Genomic DNA, 20,150 nt, shown 5'->3' on the forward strand with positions numbered 1-20,150 from the left:
TGTAACAGCTTTAGGAATCCCAAGGTCTGACATCCATCTGTCCCTCCTTCTGTCATAGAATGCTGCTCAGTCTGTGAAGATGCAGACTGTTTGGTATGTAAACATCAAAAGTGTGCAATTCAGTTGTCTGTGACTCCTCTTTCCAAACTGACATAGGTGGGAAAAAAATGGAGAAAAATGGGAAAGGTCCATAGTGAAGCAGACCTTGCAAACTGTGCTTTATTCCCAGGGATATCTTCCTAGGCTCCAGTTGCTTTTAAGAACCAATAAAGTGAATTCCTGAGGGTGTTTGCTGCTTACAGTGAGATGAGTGACAGCGTGGGACAAGAGAAACTGGCAGCTGCTTCCTCCCCACAGCAGCTGAGTGTGAGCACCTTCTGCCTCTCCCCACCTGGGCTTTACAAGGTACAACAAAGGGCTTCAGCCCTGCTCCCTGCCCAGCCCTCACACACCCAGAGGCCTGCCATCCCTAGCTCATCCCACACTCAGCCAGACACTGCCTGGGGGGAATGGATGGACGGCCAGACTTCGCAGACGCAGATTTGGGCAGGGCTCTCCTCACGTGGGTGTGCCCTTCCAGCCTGCACAGTGGATGTTTTAGGTGAGGCACAGCATGCACAGAACTGACACGGCCGAGCGAGCTTGGACAGTGACAGTGAAGTCCTCAGGACTGTCACAGCACCCGGTACTGACCGGGGCTGACCCTGCTCGGCATCTGAGATCTCATGGGGATAAAACCTCATACTCACGCTCTCCCAGTCTGCAGTAGCTAATTCCTTTTCACAGTGCTGTGCAGATGGAAGCATCCACCATGATACTGTACAGTAAGAATAAACTTATCATCTATGTCATGTGTCAATTTACTGCTAAAACTAACTGCAGTATACTGTGCCATGTGCATTCAGATGTGTTGAATTTCTCTGTCCTGGAAAGTATTCTACCAGACAAATCACACAATGTTGCTTCAGTCAGAATTTTTTAATTGTATTCCTACAAAATTATGTAAACATTAGCATACAGATCCAGAAAAATCAATATAACGGGGCATAAACTGTAAAGTTTAGAAGAATATCAGGAACACTTCAACAGTTTATAAATTAATATATACAGCATTGGGTACTCCTCATCAGATAAGAAAGCCTCAAAACTGAGCAATTCAGATGCAAGAGCTGTAAAACAACAGAATTGCTCCGACACCAAACTTGACTATGGGGCAACATTGCAATTGACATGACTGCCCGTTGTAGTTCCATAATAAGCTTTCCATTTAGCTGCTAAAAAGTATAAAACAAAAGTTTTGGTAGGAAGTTTATTTTTATTGGAAATCATATAGCAAACATCCCTAAAGTAATAAAAAATCCCAAACCCAGATACTCCATAAACAGGTTTCTGGAAGAATGAAACCGAAGCTTTCTAGGCTGCACAAGGAGATTATCAGCATCTCCATTCCATAAGACTTCCAACAGAGCACCAGAGGCCTCACTAGAGAGAAAATGTTTTGGGTTGTTTGTAAACAGAGTGGTGGAAGGAGGGAAAAAGAAAGACACAGAGCACATATTGGGCTGACACGCAGCATTCTGGGCAGTTCAGCTTTTAGTGAATTAGAGTGTCATGAGAATGTAACACCATTGTTAACTCGCTAATTCTGGGATATTTAACTAAAAAAAACCCCGAACAAACCCAAAAGCAAACAAACCAAGAAAAATATAATCTTCAGTCTGCCTGTGATTGAAGCCATATTCAAAGCATTCTTACAATGTTGCCCTTCCAACACCAGGAACACACCACAGAATACAGGCTGTGCCACTCTTACTCAGACAACACATTAAATGAATTATTTTCCTCTCCTCCTGTCCATACAAGCACAATTCACAAGGGAAAAGAAAAAAGTATGGTAAACATATCCTACTGAATGATCTCAAACAAAAGGCATTCTTCCCCATTAGAAAATTCTCAGTATCACTGAAACTACACACTGCATAAAAGGACTGGGATTATCATGGAAGCACTTGACACCACAAGAAATCTTTCAACTGAATTTTCCTTCCATGGTTAAATGTTTCTGTTGCTAGAGCTGAAATAGAACTTCATTCCATCGTATTTTCGTACATTTCGTACATTTTCATACCTGACCACTCACTTCTCACAATAAAAATTACTATTGCACTAATAAAGATGCATTTGGCTACAACAAAGGAGAGGTTATATCTAGCCATCTAAAGCTTTTTGCTATACTTTTTCCAGTTGTTTAGGAACAAATTCTGTTCACCTCTTCTATAGGAAATCCTGAGTAGTCAGGTGAAGAAGGTTTGGCAGATAGCACGTTTTCCATCACTTGTCATAATTAACAGGGTATATTTATCATCTGCAATGCATCTAGAAGCACTATCATAGTTTAACCTAAATTCTCAAATAGTTAAAAAAACACTGTTATTCCTATTACCAGAATCTGAGCCAACACCAAAATATCAGGAGGAGGAGAAAAGATTTCTGCTAAATCTGAGGACTCAAATTGCAAACACAGAAAAAAGCCTGAAATTCTGGCCCAACCCTCTTCCTTATAATGGATAAGTGTGGAGAAAACTAGAGTTGGTGGGAGGAACAAGAGAAAATCCTTAAATTGCTGTGTCCCTCACCTCCTAAGCAACACACTTCCATGCTGCCCACTGAGGATCAATGCCACTCTGAAGTGTTTATAAACAACCCAAACTCTTTCCTGTTGCTTCCCCCAGAGCAGTTCAGTAAGTGCTTTATTGTGAGCCAGACTGGCCAGCAGCTTCCAGCATTTCATTACCATGGTGTGTTTGAGGCTTGGAGAAGTTTTATGACCTAAGCTGAGAGGATTCATCAATATCAGAGGCTTAGGTCACTACATTTCCTGCTGCAGTTTTTACTTGTATTGCTAATTTGTAATAGCAACTATGACAGACCTGAAAACCTAACACAGGAGAGGCTAAACTGAGAAATTTGGGCTTAAACTACTAATAGACAAGTCTCACTGGATTGGCCCTGTACATAGACCTGAAAAAGTTTCATCACAGATGTATCTGCAGTTTTGTGTAAACTATTAATGTACTACAGCAACACTAATTTGGTATTCACAGAAACAGCATAGTTTTTACACATCTGTTGCCGACTCTTAAATTGTTATCATTCCCATGTCTAAAATGACACAGGGGCAAACTCCTAACAAGACCTCATGTCCTTATCTGTAGCCTGAAGACCTTCCTCCCACTGATACGTGATTTGTTTCCTCACTCACATTATCCCATGGGGATCCTATACTCACATACATGCATACTGTGAAAAAGAGAACTGATATGACAATATAAACACAACTAGCAGACCTTAATTCAAATATGAACAGCAGCACTGAACCTTGAGAAACGTCAAATAGACTAATATGTCTAAGACCTTGTTCAATGTGGTAACAGATAGCACCAACAAAATGGTATTCAAGAGTTTCATGTGAAAATGTTTCCCTCTGCTTTGGTCACATTTCTCATTTTCCCACTCCAGTACATTTTCTCTGATTCTTCATGCTAACCTTTATGCCTGATTTGATAAAGACTGTGCAGTTGTGAAATGCATTATAGCTCCTCCAGAATCTTTCCATTTTTAACCATTTATTAAAACAATAGATTAAATCTAGGACATTTTAAGTTAAACAAATGAAAACTTTGGTAAGAACACTGATGGTACTGTGGCAGTCTTAGGGATTATGATGATTTTCAGTAAGAATGATGATTACAGTGCTTCTCTCTGACATCATCCCAGAGTTACCTGGCTGCCTGCACTCAGCTCTAAGCCTGCATGAGAAATATACATAAGAGTTCTGAAAACTAAAGGCAAAGGAGTACAGGGAAATATTCTGAAGTCTTTCAGTAACCTCTTGAATGAAACACACATGTACCAAAATATTCTACTTAACAAGGTATAACGCAATCCAGACTTACAAAGAAATTTTTTCTGTACACACATGAACAAGGCTTTCATGTATGAAATTATTAAACAAAAAAAATCTGGTCTCTCAAAGGTGTTTGTAGTTTTTTTTGTTTGAGTCTTATACATATTACCAATGCAGTCAATACAGATTAAATTAAGCCAGGTCATTCATTATGTCCAGCATTTCACACAATATACCAGTGGGAGGAGAAACATTATTCTGATCAAATACATTTATTTCAATCTTCAAAGCACAACCCTTTTTCTTCATCATCATCATCATCAGTAGAATCTGCATAGGACTCAATGGTGTTGTATATGAAAGAGTACAGCTTGACATCTGGTCCTGAAGTGGAACAGTTTCTGCATTCTTCATTGTAGTATCTCAGCAACAGCCTATAAATGTCCCCTTAAAAAAAATAAAAAAAATTAAAAACCATGTAAGAACATGCCATATGAGCAACGCATGACTGCAAATGAAGGCACATGCTCACCTCGATAGTGGCTAGGAATGTCTCTCTAAATAAGCAGCAGTGGAGGAGGCAGACAGCTGTGTAATGGGAATGTGACCATTTCCAGGTTGTTCAGAACACAGGATGGGCTCCCTCAACTTCCTGCCCAAGCTGTTCCAACACTGGGGTTGCATACACATCACTTACAAAAGTATTGCCAATTACGTTATAAGATAAATCTATATCAGGAACCTGTAAGCAGGTTTTGAAGCATTACTGACCTATATTAAAAGCTTTTGCAAACCTTCTACCTACCATGTGTATCTGTATTTTCCAAATTCTACAGCTTAACTCCCCAGTAAATTAGAAAAGTATTCTGGATGTCTTCTAGCAGATTACACTGTGCAGTTGACCCTGAATCAGAAGGTTTCCCATTCTGGAAACAGGTACAAATAAACCAAGACCCATTTGCTTGTGTTCAGGACTTAATGACAGTAACTTATAATGGAAAATTTCTGCTTATAGAGATGGTGAAGTGTCTTTGCTGCACAGAAAGATTTCTTTATGCTCACCAATAGTTTGGCCCTTCTCACAGAGAAAAGTGTGCATGCTGTAAATATCCCGCATCAGCTCCACATCTCCAAAGGTAAAATAAACAACATCACGTCCAGCCTCAGCAGCTGCCAGTATCTGTATTAAGGCTGAAAAAACAAAAAAGATTTCACATGTGAATACAGGATAAAAGAATTTGAAGGGAAAAACACAGCCCAAGTTTACAGCAAAGAATCACGGCACCTGTTTCCAGGTGAATGCTGCAAAGCAATCTGAACAACAGGTAGATAACTATTATCCACTTGTAAAATTAAGAATACTGAGCACTGCAGCTCAGAGTGCTGAAATATTCTGCTAGAGTTGCTGGTGACAACCACCTTTACTTTGCAGATAAACAATGTGCTTAAAACTCTGAGGGGTTTATTTTGGCCTGTGCCGCCTGCCCCCAAGCAGGACACAGCCATTAATTATCCAAGCACAAGGCAACAGAGCCCCATCTCACATCCTGGTTTGGAGCTGCTTCCATCAAGCCACAGATAGAGGGGTAAAAAGCACCCATGAGCGCATCACAACTTCCATGCTCTGCCACCTGTCAGAAGGAATGGAGCCAATCCTCTCCTCTAGGTAAGCTACTCAAAGCAGGAGCTGATCCAACTTTTAGCTCCCCAGAGATCTGTGGCTCTGCATCCTCTTCCTGTGTAGTTTGAGGTGTCCATCACACCTCTAACAGAGACACGAAATACAATGGCTCATGCTGACCTGTAAGAAGTGAATAGCCATGCCAGGACTGCAATTCATGTTATTTAACTTCCAGCTGTCTGTCACACTCGCTGCATTCCAAGTTCTGTCAATGGCTAAGATTACATAATGTTTGGTTCTTCTATATGGAAAAGAAAAATGCTTCCTATCTTGGAAACAGTTTTTTGAAGATTCATCTTGAGAAATGATCTGCGGTTTTGATTAATAGTCCAGCTGAGTCAAGATAATGACCCACTGCAGCTGGAGAAAGGGGCTCTGGGCCACTTCTCACTCACCTCCTGACTTTTCTGCAGCTCCCAGGTACTCGTCAGACACCTCTTTGTGCCAATTCCATTTACTAAACTGGCAGAAAAGTTGTAGGAGTTAATTGCTTTCTGCTAGAACAGCATCTGAATTGGCTGAGTAAAGGTTTGCTAAGAGCCAGAGCTGAGGCAAGAGAGGGCACCAGACCACAAAGCCAACAAGAAACAGGAGAAGAACAAGGACCATTTTAGACAGCACTAACCAGCCCTGCGAGGCTGGAGTGTCACAGGCAAGTGATCAATCACACGTTCATTTCAAGGAACATTACAACAGTCCAAATAATGGACCCCAGCAACTATTTCATCTATTGCAGCTTGTCTTACTTCAGAGCCTATTTGTGCAGTTCTGATATTAATTCTTTCCTTTTCTACCCAGTAAGTAGAGTTAATTAAAATGTGATAAATACTGTCTTTGTGAAGATTAATGTTAAATAAAACAGCATACATAATGCATTGCCACCTGCTAGTGGAAGCCAAATAAAAAGCTGTTTATAGCACTAGAATCTTTCACATTTTTAAATAGAGACCTAATAAAATACCGCATTCCTTAATCAAAAAACCCCTCTTGTAAATCCATTGCTAAAATTATAAATTACATTATTCACATGTGAAATTAATCTCAATCTGAGAATGATATTTTAATTAAACTACTGAACCAGCTGTGGATTTAGTAAAGCTTCAGTAGTTCAGCTTTTAAAGAGTCCAATTAACTGGCTTGTATAGGGGAACAGAACCTAATGAATCTTATTACTCATTCAAAACAAACAATGCAGTTTCACTTTACAGAAGATATTAAAAACATTCTACTGTTTATTTTGAATTGGCACAAATCTTATGAAACAAGGATCAAAATTTCTGTCAAGAATCAGACTTCACAATCTTCTGGACACTAATCATACACAATACCATGTGAAATTTCCAAGCTCCTGATACAGAAAGGAGCATCACAGGAAGGGCAGTAAGGCTGAACTCCCACTGTATGTATTGTACTGTATGGCCAGACTTGGCGAACGAAGATTTGGGAAGGGCTCTCCCCACGTGGTGTGCCCTTCCAGCCTGCGCAGTGGATGTTTTAGGTGAGGCACAGCATGTGCAGAACTGGCCCCACTGTTTAAGTCCTGAGGTCCATCTGTCATGGCTGAGTGAGCTTGGACAGTGACAGTGAAGTCCTTGGGACTGTCACAGCACCTGGTACTGACCAGGGCTGACCCTGCTGAGGATCCGAGATCTGATGGGATGGGATGGCAGGGAGGCATTGAACTGCCTGGGGACGGTCCCACTGAGACTCGAACTCAGGTCCCTGGGATTCAGAGCCCAGAGTGCTCTCCAATACAACAATGGGACCGCCCGAACTCACACTGGAGGCACTGCAATGCCACGCCAGGGCCAACACTGGCACTCACTGCCCATCGGGGCACACCCAGGAGCCCAAAACCACCAGGGCAGCACCTCAACGTCCCAGCAGTAACGTGGAGCCAGAGCCTGCTTTCCTCTCCTTCCACTCTCCCTACTGAACTCCATTTTGCAGATAAATAAGAAGACCAATTCAGCTAAGGGGCATTTTCTCACAATCAGTAGAAGTTAAATTTATGTATTTATGAGATGCGTCATCAAATCATCTCTGCATTTTTAATAAAACAATATTTTTCCAGTATTTAGACAGTTGCACAGAGCTCCTGCAGCTAGTAATTGCTAAATTATCCTCTAGTTACAAAAGCAAGACAAGACCTTCCAACTTCTCCCAGTTATATAAACTTTTTTTTCAGTATGGAAAGTCTCAAGTTTATACTGAAATTCTGTAGAAATTTCCCTAACCTAGCTGGAATCTGGCTTGTTTACATACCAGGTCTTTCATTTATCAAGTCAGGTTATTTTTTAACTCCCTTAAGAAAACTTAAGTTTCTGCATCATCTGTGACCTTGAATGAAACCATATTTTACACACACTTGTGTTCCTTTGTGACTAAAAAAATCATGATAAAATATCGTTATGCATTATGGCACTTATCCAGTTATAGCCAATCACATCAAATACTTTGGTGGATCTGAAGGCTTTGGTACAGATTCAGATACTAATTCTGAAAGGACAAGGGTGTACATTTAAGAACATTAAATGGAAAAGTAAGATTTTAAACTATGAAAACTATTTTGTCATTGCAATATACTGTCAAGCCACCATAGTCAACAAAAGCTATATACTTGGATTCAGTGATGCAGTGAGCAATCCTTATTTTAAAAGATACATCCAGTGTTGAAAAAATAAGGGGTTAGATCAGATAAGCCACAGTTTTACCAGAAAGCCATACATTAAAAAAAACCCCCATGGGGTATTACAGTTCAGGCCCAAGACTAAGACCTTATGCAAATAAAATAGTTTATTAAACCTCCCTAACATAAACCAAGTATGATCAGATCCTGCAGTGAATCCTGCTCCTGATACTGACAACTTGAAGTTGGCAGCCCATTTTATCTAATGGAAATCAAAAAACAACTGTCAGGAAATCAATGAGCATTGAGAAAAAATAGAAGCTCAATGAATAAAACACATTAAGAAAGAAAATTAATGAAGCTGGAAGCCTGATGACTGTTTGTCTCAATGTAACTACCTAAAGCTGTTGAGAAAAGCAAATTTTAAATACTCTCCACATGTTTGGAAACAACAAACATGTAAATTTCCATTTAGAACTCTATGAATCAGAATATCAATTTACATGTCAAGATCCATCAGATCTTGAATTGATGGAAAAGGTCCTAAGTGAATGTAGCATGTGATATCTGCTGCATTATAAATACTCCAATTAAATATAAAAAAACATGAGAAAGTAAGTGATATAACAGGCGAGTCAGGAAGGAGAGAAGCATTTCTGAGTGACTGGAAACCTCTCTGGTGTATATACAGCAATATATTAAGGAGCAAAACTAAACATTAAGCATTGCCAGCAAATTTGTGAAGCCTTGCAAATTACCAGGTACTTTAAACAGCTTTGCAGAGATATGAATTTCAAGCATAATCTAAAAAGACTCCTCCAGAAAAGCCAACTGGTTTATATGACTGAAAACTGCAGTGAACATGTTCTTTGTGAAGTGAAACTGTGTGTCCATGCTTTGGAAGGTTTCAGTGCTACAGATCCTTGTAAACTTGGCACTTCACCATCACATACGTACCTCAAACTTTAAACTGAAAATAGCACATCAAAGCAACGTGCTTTGTTACTGTTTAAGGCCACATCATGCCTGGCCTACAGATCAAACCTAATGAACCAATTCTATGGACAGTGTAACTATTATTCCAATTCTTGTCCAAAATGTATTAATTAGAACAAAACAAAAAAATGTACTTGAACCAAATATATGGCCAAGGATGAAAATCTAAGTTATTTGATTCATTTGGACATTAAGAAATTGCTACAACTTACCTTTTAATCGGGAATCCCCTCCAAAGGCACCACATCCCCAGTTTCCTGTGGCTATTGCAGAAAGATGCTGAGGTGGAACGTTGGGCCGAGAGAAGCCGCAGTAGGCCTGGAAGCAAACAAGAGGCAGAAGATAAATTTGACGGGCAATCTGGTGCAATACTTTCAAACAGTAAGATAACAATAATCAGTATTGTCTTCTACCAATGCTAAGTTCAAACTACTTCAATATATCATTAGTCTCCCTTTATATTTAATATCAGTAAGAAAAAAATTTAAGGCAAGAAGAATTTTGCCTTATTTGGACCCAAGTTAAAAATTAAGATACAGGTGCTGAGTCCCAGGGATTTCATCACAGCTACAGGAAACTTTTCAGGAGAGAATAAGCAATACCAGATGGTATGTTTATTGCTTTTCAGACTATGTAGCACACATGACAGCTGAACTGCTGTGTCCAGCATCACCAAAATTCCTCAAAACTGAAAATTAAATACAAAATGATTATTTTTGAATACAGGTCTAATGAAAGAAATGAGGACAGCAGGAGAAAGTGGGATATTCACTAAGAAACCTCGAGTAAAGGCAGGTCCTTCCATGTATAGAAGAAAATATAGATCTCTTTGGGAAGTTTTTCAAAAGTATAAAAATGTACTGAATTGGTACAATTGTCTAGTACAGACTGAGAAATACCCACAGTTTCTCTTCAATCTGAAACTGTGCTGCAATTCTAAGCTGGAAATTCAGACTTCTGGTAAAATTTAATTACAATTTAGCAGGGTACCCTGATTCAGAGTTTGCATAAGGAGCACTTTCACACCCTCAGGTGTGTGCAGCTCCTCAAGCTCTTTCAAGTCACAGCTATCAGTGTGATTAATGTCTAAAGCCACTTTGCACCAAACTCATGGGCCACGCATGGCCCACTGGCTGTGGGGACATTAATTCTTCAGACTCCATCCTCCCAGTCAGAGAAATGGATTGCTGTTGCAAAGGGATGCCATTTTCTTTTCAGCTCCTACTTAATGGGCATGTATTTCTCAAGTCACCAGGACATGGAGAACAGAACCTGTCTCATCAGACACAGTAAGTCAGGAATACTTGGGAGGACTTCAGCAGCAATGAAGAAAAATATCTAAGTAAGTGCTCCCATATGATTTTTCACAGCAAATAAAGGATAAAGAAAACTCATCCTTCTTTTTTTTGTTTGTTTTTAAAGAGACAGTGCATCACTATTTTAAGTAGGTTTCACCTGGCAATACAGGAATACAAAAAGTTTCTGTGCATTTTTAAAACAGTTACTTCCATACCGGAAGCAGAAAAGCTGTTACGTTTGAACTACATCAATGAATCTGTTTTTAATTTGTGCCCAACTTCTAAATAATATGAGAGAATATAAACTTGAAGTTGTGTGATGCTTACAATCGGTTTGTTTTCAGAGAAAAATATTCTATAAGGCTCTCATGCTTAGCACCGTTTGAAACATGTTCTGCACACCATAATTCATAGGAAAGCACTTCATGCCAATTATGAAGCTGCAACTTTACTTTAATGAAGGACTATAAAAACAGTCTTAATGCCATTCATGAGTGGGATTGCAAGTCCAGTTATAAGTCAGTGAGTTGTTTCTCAGGACTTGGAAAGTGGAACTTTAACTGGAGAAATCATTGCTAGTAAGAGCCTTTATTAGACAACAATTTCAAGGGGCAGTAAGGATAGAACAGTGGCATGTCTCACACACAGATCTGAACACCTCAATGCTGAAATCGGATACAATGATTTACTTTTTCCTTACTCTGAACCGCTGACTTTAACCATACCAAGCTTGTTTTCTGGGCATGGGTTAAACCAGAAACAAAGGTCAGCCTCAGACAGCTCACTTTTAAGAAAACTAACTGGGAATGAACATCTGGTTCTTTAAGACAAACAGATCTTTTAACAGAGAAATCAAACAGGCTTGTAAGAAAATACATGTTGTAAGAAGAATCACTTGAAGTTGTTTCAATCATTTTGTAGTGTCCAACAGTGTAACTGACAAACAAAAGAACCTCTGGATCCCAAGTTCTGTCCACTAGTACATAATACACTTGTATTTCAAAGCCCATGTGCACATACTGTGCTTGCTGCGTCCTGATTTATTAAATCAGACTAGAAATGGAGTCGCAGCTTATTCCATCAACTTGATTTCACCCACAGAAAACTCTAAAGGTTAGTATTAAATGAAACTGAAAACTCCACCATAGTACATAAAAAAATTAAATAATTAAAATATTACAGGAATTCCAATAAATTTGATGAAACTTTCACTATAGTAAACAGAGAATTAACTCAGGCTTAAAATTTTCTTTAAATACCAATTAGTCTGCATAAAACATCAGCCAAACCAATACACCTTATAACAGTTGCAGTGATCTATCATAATTTATTTTAAAAATGCAAACCCAATCAATAAAACTGAAAATAGTAGGCAGATAATAAATTTACTGACATAGGTAATTTGAATTTTTTACTAAGATATCAGTGAAGTTTACAAAATATACTTAACTGTCTTTTTCAGGGCTAATTTCATTACCAACCATGAAAAAACAAGCTGATGAATGTTATATATATATATGTTATAGTTATATGTGTGCATACATATATATATATATATATATATATATATATATGTTATAGTCAAGATGCTAAGGTTTTACAACTAAATTAAATTAGTCCTTCAGCACTGTGTATCATCCCGAGGGGATGTATTCCCTTTCCAGTTGAGAATTAGGGCAGTGTATTCCTATGGTTGGATTTATTTAAAATACATCCTATATTACTCTATACCCTCCTATACTACAGAAGGCAGGAGGCTTTAACAGCTGTAGCACTGAGCCCTTACATTCAGCACCCAAAGTAAAGCAGATGCTGCTGCATCTCTAAATGTAGGACACCAAGGAAACTTCATCATTAGCACGTTCTGAATTCAAACATGAGCACAGTGAAAAAGCATTCTTGGAGTCAATTGCACCTTTCACCACCTGTGCCTTACACCAGCCATGCAAGGCCCTCATTCCAGCACAGCAGCCTCATTAACTTAGGAGAATTTGCCATGTGAACTGGAGACTGAGTCCAGATACAGCATGTTAGGAGATGAAATTTGTGTGTGGGTAACAGCAGAGGCCTTGAAAACAATTGCACAGATTGAAAGCCAAGGTCTCATAACTATAAACAGCTCACTGATGACAATTACTAATCCCTGAAGAAGTACAACCTCAAAACCTGGGAAAAGACTGCTTTGGCTTCAATACAGAGCAGCGGCAAAACAAGAAAACCAAATTACAAGAAAACCTCAACCATGCAGATGATAAAGCACCTGCCATGGCTTGAGGAAGTAACACAATGATCCCAAACATTATGCAGCACATAGTCCAGGGCAGAGACCAAGGGCTGGGAACCATCTCAAGTATCTTCTTTAAGGAAAAAAATCCCAAATTAGCAAGGGCAGAAGAGAGAAAAAAGAGATGCTCACCACAGTTTCAGCTTCCCTTGTCAAAGAGCTCTTCAGTCTGGTAACTGAATGTCTGAGACTATCAAGGACCAGTTTTGTATAAACACAGATAACTTAGGGCAAGGTCAAGGACTGACAACTTTGAACAAATAACGATAAAGATCAATAGTATGTAAGAATTATTAGTAGGAAGCGTGCTAGTCTTCAATGTCAGCCTAGTTGTTTTCTTTATAGCATTAAAACTGGCCTGAATTGCCAGTCTTCTGAACAGTGTAAGCTCTACCTGGCATGTATATACACATATCCACTTGCAACAGCCCTGACAGCTACTGTGAAAATAAAGAACACGGATTTATGAACAGCTGGATCTGTTCTCAAGAAGTTCTCATTATATGAAAAGATAAACTCTCAGGTAATACGTCAACAGCCCAGGACCAGAGAAGAAAGGTGCAAGAAGAACAAGTAGCATCATAGGTATGAACTGTCACCATGTTAAAACATGCAGCACCTCCTTGTCCATCCTGATTGTACAGCTGAGTAGGATTCAACAGAGCAAATCATAGGAAAAGAATTTAGTATCATAATTTTGAATCATAGAATTGTTTGGGTTGGAAGGGACCTCAAAGATCATCTAGTTTCAACCTCCTTGCCATGGGCAGGGATGCCATTCATTCATTACACCAGCTTGTTCAGGGCTCCATCCAAGCTGGCCTCCAATGCTCGCAGGCAAGGGACATCCACAGCTTCTCTGGGCAACCTGTTCTAGGCCTTCACCACTCTCACAGTAAGGAATTTCTTCTTAACATGTAATCTAAATCTGCCCTCTTCCAGTTTAAATTCTTGCCCTGTCACTATCTGCGCTTATAAAAAGTCCTTCTCTCTCTGTTTTTTTAAGCCCCCTTTAGGTACCGGAAGGATGAAATCAGCCTCTCCCTGAGGCCTTCTCTTCCCCCTGCTGAAGAACCCAACTCTCAGCCTGTCATTTAGAAGCCGGACAGGGAAGACTTAACAAAACATACACTCACGTTTCATTTATATTTTGAAAGCCTTTTATACCTTCGAATAACATATCCAAGGACAGGAGTTATAACTGACAATCCTGTGTTTAACACTGGAGAGCAAAACCCTGAAGTAAACCTTTGCCTTATATGAGACACAACTAAGCAAGAACTTCCTTAGCTGAAGACAGTAAAACAAAAATATTTGAAAAGGTACTATGAACATTAGACTGCAGGCTGGTTTAAGAAGTTACTGGCCTTGTTGAGCTCTCTTCTAATCTTCTCCGGACCAAACTGATCAAGGAAACGTCTGAAGTGAAATGCATCTATAGCAACAATTTCAGTGCAGCGGCGTTGCCATTCATCCCTAAAATTGGAGCAGGGAGAAAAGTGGATTATGTTAGTTGTTTAATACTGGCCATATAATCATGACCCAAAATGAGCAGTTCCCTGCAGAGCTTCTCTGTCAGAAGCAGCTAAAAAGGTGCACCTGTAAGAGAAAATGGAGTGCTCCTCCTTTGTGGGTTGGGAAGGAAAGCAGCATGAGAAATGAGACAGGTCTCACTAAATATTTAGGCATAAGCATGAAACAAATCCAATTACACAGCACTATTTATTAAGTACATCAGAACACTGCAAGGTCAGTGTCTCTCTATCTTCCTCCAACATTTAAATGAGTACGTTGTGTATGTCTCTACAGTAAATGAAAAATATTTTTATACACTATAACAACATTGTTGGAGAAATGAATTCAAGGATTCAGAGCTTTCTACTCAAATTCATGATATTAAGTCTTATTTTGCACACATGAGCTGCACTGTGGCACCTGAGGTAGCACTGTTAAACTTCTTGTGACGTTACAATCTACATTTCAGTCAGTATTGTAACAAAAACGTGGATTAAATACATATAACTGTAAAAGATGTTGGTCTAAGAACCGACATATGGTCAGGTACCACTTATTAGAGTTATTATCTCATTATTAATATGATATATCTTTCTTAACTAGGTCACCCTACTGAAGGGAGCAGCATCAAGCAGTCAAATACCCCATTAAGGCAAATGCTAGGAAATGCTTAGGAGCACCAAGTTTTCAAATTTGTAACATCCATTTATTCCTTCATTTAAACTTTACCTTGGAGTATTATCTTCATGGCTTCTTGCCCACCGATAAGTTTCTGCATAGCCTGTATACTCACTGTACTGCTCAGTACCTGAAATAAATAAATGATTTTCCATATTACATATAAATATGTACACATTTTTCTCACTTGGCAAATCTCTGATAGGAACCACTGCTCCTCTGAATGAAGACACAGCTCCCAAAAGCAATGGAAAACAGAGAATATGTATTTGCACCAAGAATACCAGATCATCCTGTAAAGCTCCTTTCCCACAGGGGAGGAGTAGCATCCACTGCAGAACACAACAAGTGAAGATCCACATGTGCTCTCCAGTATATAACAAGAGGTCCAATAGCTGCTCAATAAACTGCCTGTTATCTGTTTATCTATCTTTTTGTTTACCAGCTAATATGTGGTTAACAAGGACTGTGATGTTCCATGCCACCTTTTCTTCTGTGCCTTTCTTTCTTTTTGTTTTTGAGGCTACAACCTGTGAACGCGATGGTAACATAATCACTCTGCTACTAAAGATGTGGCAACCTCACTTCAACACAATTTAGAAAACATCTGGGCTGACAGTTTAGGAACCATGAGAAGAAAAACAAAGAAATTCAAATGTATCTGGTGAGCTATATGTTTACACATTTTGTTTCTCTAGCAAGTTTTATTTCTCTAACAAACTGAAATCCATGAAGCTGAGGAAAACCCTGATGGTCAGATACCAAGCAGATTTCCAACATGCCAGTGTTACCCAAGTTGTTGCTCTACAGGCTCTTGAGGGCAACCTCATACACATAGGTAGGACTGTCACAGCTTTGTAGTCTCATTGCCCAGTACACCTATTTCCTTTTGTTTTATTTCGCTCAGCATGATTTATGCACTATGGTTCCTCACAGCACCTGCCAGATTTCACAGCAATTAATGGCACTGGAGAGGCCACTGCTCTCGGCTGCAGTGGGGTCAGCACCACCAGCCACTTCTGTAAAAGCACAAGAACCCCAAAAACATGGTCTAGAACACACTTGGCTGCTCTTGAAAAGGTCCCACAGGATATCCTGGCATTAAGGACTGTCAGAAAGCAGCTTATTAAGGCCACCAGTACTGTGCTCTGTTATACCAACTCCTTTCAAAAGGGTTAGCCCAAGACCAAGAAGGAACACATCTGAACTGGGAACAAGGATCATAACCTTTCTAAAAGGTTGCCTTTCACTTCATTTTATAGAGCTTAAGGACCTTGCTTCAAAACCTAGGGGTTGCAAAAATGCTGCAAAGAAATACTGAATAATGCTGAACAAAAATCACAACTTTTCCCCCAGTTCTGAGTTCCCACCAGCTGAATTTTCAAAGCAGGGACTGAAAAAGATAACTTGTTTGGAAAACTTTGCTCATACAAGATGTAGTATACAAGTTATAAACAGTAAAAGTAAGAAGAGAAGTGTTAAGCAACCCCTTAACTGGTGACATCAGCTATGCCTATAAATAGAACAGGAAAAACTAGGTTTTAGAAAGAAAAGCAAGCTGACAGCATAAAACACCTGATTATTAAGACAAGAGTAGAGCCTAATTATTGTGCAGATCAGCAATACCCTGTGAATGCAAAAGTTTAAATTTAATCTAGTTTTCCAATCTCTAAATAAAAATACAATTCAAGTTGAACAACTGAAAACACAGAACAATTAACTTTAAACCTCACTGCCAAGGGAATTTGATAGTCTTTCATAGTCTCAACTGTAGGAAACAAGCTGTTAAAAACTGTTTAAAATGATGCATATCCTTCAAGACATTTTCCCCACTTACCCTTATTAATTTTAACTGTCAAATCTTATCAGTGCTTCTTTAACTCATCTGCCCCATTTTCCACTCATTATTTATTTAGATTTGTCTGGATGATTAACCATACTGAGAGCACACAAATCCCACTCAAGGCTATTTTGAAAAGCTGCTATGCAAAGTGAGTGGGATAGTAGAAGATTCCTCACTAAGAGCTCACTTCCTATTACAAAATCCTCTCAAAAATGTGGATGACAGAATGTGCCCATATATTCACACACATCCATGCTCCTGTACACAGGACAATGCCAAGCAGCTTCAATATTCAGAAATCAGCTTTCTAACTGAATTGCAGGCTATCAACCTGCAGCAAGACTTTTCCTGACATACATAAAATTCAGTTTTACCTGGAAAAAGTGTCTGAGCATAGAGCAACAAAAGACAGACCAGAGAAATATGGGATTTTTCTCAGAGCTCTCATTAGAGGACAAAACTTCCAACTTCAAAAAAGAAGCATTTCCTTTGGTGTCTAATGTGGAAAAAACCCACTAGGTTATAAAGATATTGTCCCGGTCAAAGTATTAAGCTGGCTTTTTAAAAGTTCATTGTTCTCATTAATTTTTATGGAATTGCAGTGTCTGATGACAAAAGCACCAGGAAACAAACAGACAAGCAAATACACACACATACGCACATATATAAGAAAACCAATAACAGAGAAACTCAGAGAAATCACACAAACTCTCAAGTCATGTCCCAGAAACCCAAAGTTAATGAAAATCAATGACTGTTCATAAGTGAAGCTCTGGAAACTTGTCAAGCAAAAATGATTATTCAACTGACAATACTTTTGCCTGTGAACTATTGGGATACAAACTTCTGTTGCTGAGAGAACAGAAGCAGTATAGGATAAGCTGGATTTGTTAATGTTTCTGGTGAATCTTTTTTCTTCCTATTAAAAAAAATAAAGCAGTAAAAAAGGGCAAACCACATATAAAGCATAGTAGAGTTTCATCAGAACTTTAAAAACAAGCTACAAAACCTAAAAAAGCCTACCTAAAGTCAAAAGAGTGTATATAAAGGTACCATTCAAAGATCTATCCTTTGTGAAAGTTGTACAAGTTACAGCATCAGAGAAACAGTGAAACTGCCAAGTGTTGGTGTTTATGCTTATCAACCTAGAAAGATTTGCATTTATTACTAACAATAAATAGATCTCTCTCAGACTCCACTGTACAGCTTTACATTTGCATATGATCTGTACAGCCTGATAATGCTCCCAGGGACTGGGGAAGAGCCCCACCATGGTGTCCCTCTGGTATTTCTTATGAGCTAGAAATTTTACCTCTGGAGGGGCAGTAGTACTGAATAAAAAGCAGATGCGAAAATTGCAAGAGTACAATTCTACAGTCACCAACATAAAGGCACATTTAGTGCCAAAAGCGAGGGGAATCAATCAGTTCTTCCAATCCTTCTCCTGCACCACCATTAGTCTCCTGGCTCTCCTGACACTGGCACGATCTGCCTGCTAAATCCAGCTGAAAAACAATTTTCTCTTCTGAGCAAATTTTCAGCTGAACCAATTATCTTATCTCATTTGCTGCCTGAGTAATGTGGTCAGAAGTCTCTAAAAATGCCTTGCTAAGATGTGGTCCAGCCTGGCCATAGATCCATCTGTGGATGTAAAGCAAACATGGAACACACACAGCTCCACCTGCTCCTGCCATGCCCGAGTACACGAGAGCTCAAACAGGGGAAAAACAGAATGAAAAAAATCTCTGAATGAAAACTACTCACATTCCCTCACAGCTCTACCAGAAATGCAGCTGTGGCAATCTCTGGCATTGCTATTGACATTTCTGTAGGTAGCTGTCTGTGCCGAAGAACCTGACTGTTGGCTTGACCAGTTCCATATTCATTACAGCAGTGATCTTAACCAGATACTGTGCAATCACAGCAAATTTAATTTATCTCCCAATTTCTTGGACTCCTCTGCAAATTTAAGCTACACAGTTATACCCATTAGCCTGCTGAGTGAAGATGCATCACAAATATGTAATTTATCAAGAAGATTGTGACACAAGGGAGACTTGGCTAAGCACCAAAGTGGAATTGCTCCAGGGCTTAAATAAAAATGATGGAATGGATATTTCCATTAGGGAAGAACGTCATATCACAAATACTAATTGCAAAACACTGCAAAGTACTCAAGAAAACTAAAATGTTACTGCAATGAAAAGACATCTTCACTTTTATTTGTCCATGCCAAATGACTATTTTTTTTTGCAGGGGAATGGAAGAAGGTCTTTCCAAACATTCAGAGTCTTCCTCAGCCAGTTATTGCTCAGACTGATAGCTGTGCTCTGTTTTTACCCTCCCCAGAAAAGCCTCACCCAGAGGAGAGTGTTAATATATACATGTTAATATAGTATCATATTCTAGAAGTTTGTGATAGCCAAGAATTTTTTTAAAAGGTACTCACAAAAAACAATTTATCAAAAGTTTCCACAGCAAAGGCATTAATTCTGGCAGTGTGCAAAGCCAAAACAAAACACTGTCTTATAAAGATTACCGAATACAACGCTGAAAACAAAAGATGATCTGCCCAGTACAATCAATAACTCAGGACAGACTAAAACTTGAAAGATTTAAGCTCAAATTTCTACTGTGTATGTATATGAGAGAAAAGTTCATAGATGGACTTTTCCAAGAATTGTATTCTAATACCTGTACAAATTCTTCATTTGTGAGACAGCTCAGGTATCTAAATCCACCACTTTTACTACAGCAGACTGAAAAATATAAACATAGTTTATTACAATATTTACCCAAAGGATCTGATCTTATTTTTTCCTTTTAGCTGTTCTTTAGAGTAAAACGAAAAAGGATTATAGCCTAATTTTATTTTTCAGCCATGAGAAATGCTCACTGTGTTCTTGTGTATAGAACTGAGCCACACACTGCATGACCTTGGCCAGTCCTGTTCTTAACAGTGACATCTGGTCTTTTCATGCAAACTATTTTGATCCACTGGATAATAAAACATTCCAAGTTCTATGACAGAGGTGGAAAAAAATAGGAAAACCCTTTAAGCAAAGCACTGGACAGACAGGGCATCTCCATACACAGCCCCTCAACACCATAGTGGAGAGGCATTTAGTTTGTGATGTTGCAATTGAAAACTTGTAACTAACTTACAATCAAGACAAAGATGTGTGTGTGACTTACAGGATCAAAGTCCTGAAGAGACAGTTCCTGACTTTCTATCCTATTTTAGTACTGATTTTCTCCTCTTCTACTTCCTCCCCTTTTAGGTAACCAGAAGATAGTTCCTCTTCTGAGTTTTCAATCC

The 20,150-nt window shown here is 39.0% G+C and overlaps 1 protein-coding gene across 2 annotated transcripts in view; it reads right to left on the reverse strand.

Moving 5' to 3' along the window:
• Positions 1-963: 963 nt before the first annotated feature.
• PARG (poly(ADP-ribose) glycohydrolase) overlaps positions 964-20,150 on the reverse strand; it is a 62,836-nt gene continuing 43,649 nt past the window's right edge. The window contains exons 14-18 of one of the 2 annotated variants that reach the window (XM_071564203.1): positions 15,040-15,118; positions 14,163-14,271; positions 9,426-9,531; positions 4,970-5,098; positions 964-4,354 (exon numbers count right to left, since the gene is read on the reverse strand). In XM_071564203.1, the coding sequence (XP_071420304.1) occupies positions 4,185-4,354; positions 4,970-5,098; positions 9,426-9,531; positions 14,163-14,271; positions 15,040-15,118 (593 nt within the window). In that variant the 3' untranslated portion in view covers positions 964-4,184. Of the gene's footprint in view, positions 4,355-4,969; positions 5,099-9,425; positions 9,532-12,995; positions 13,020-14,121; positions 14,272-15,039; positions 15,119-20,150 lie in introns of those variants that run through there. The other variant, XM_071564202.1, reaches the window with a different exon arrangement.

The sequence above is a fragment of the Pithys albifrons genome, chromosome 9 (genome assembly GCF_047495875.1).
Source record: "Pithys albifrons albifrons isolate INPA30051 chromosome 9, PitAlb_v1, whole genome shotgun sequence".
NCBI classification, from domain to species: Eukaryota; Metazoa; Chordata; class Aves; order Passeriformes; family Thamnophilidae; genus Pithys; species Pithys albifrons.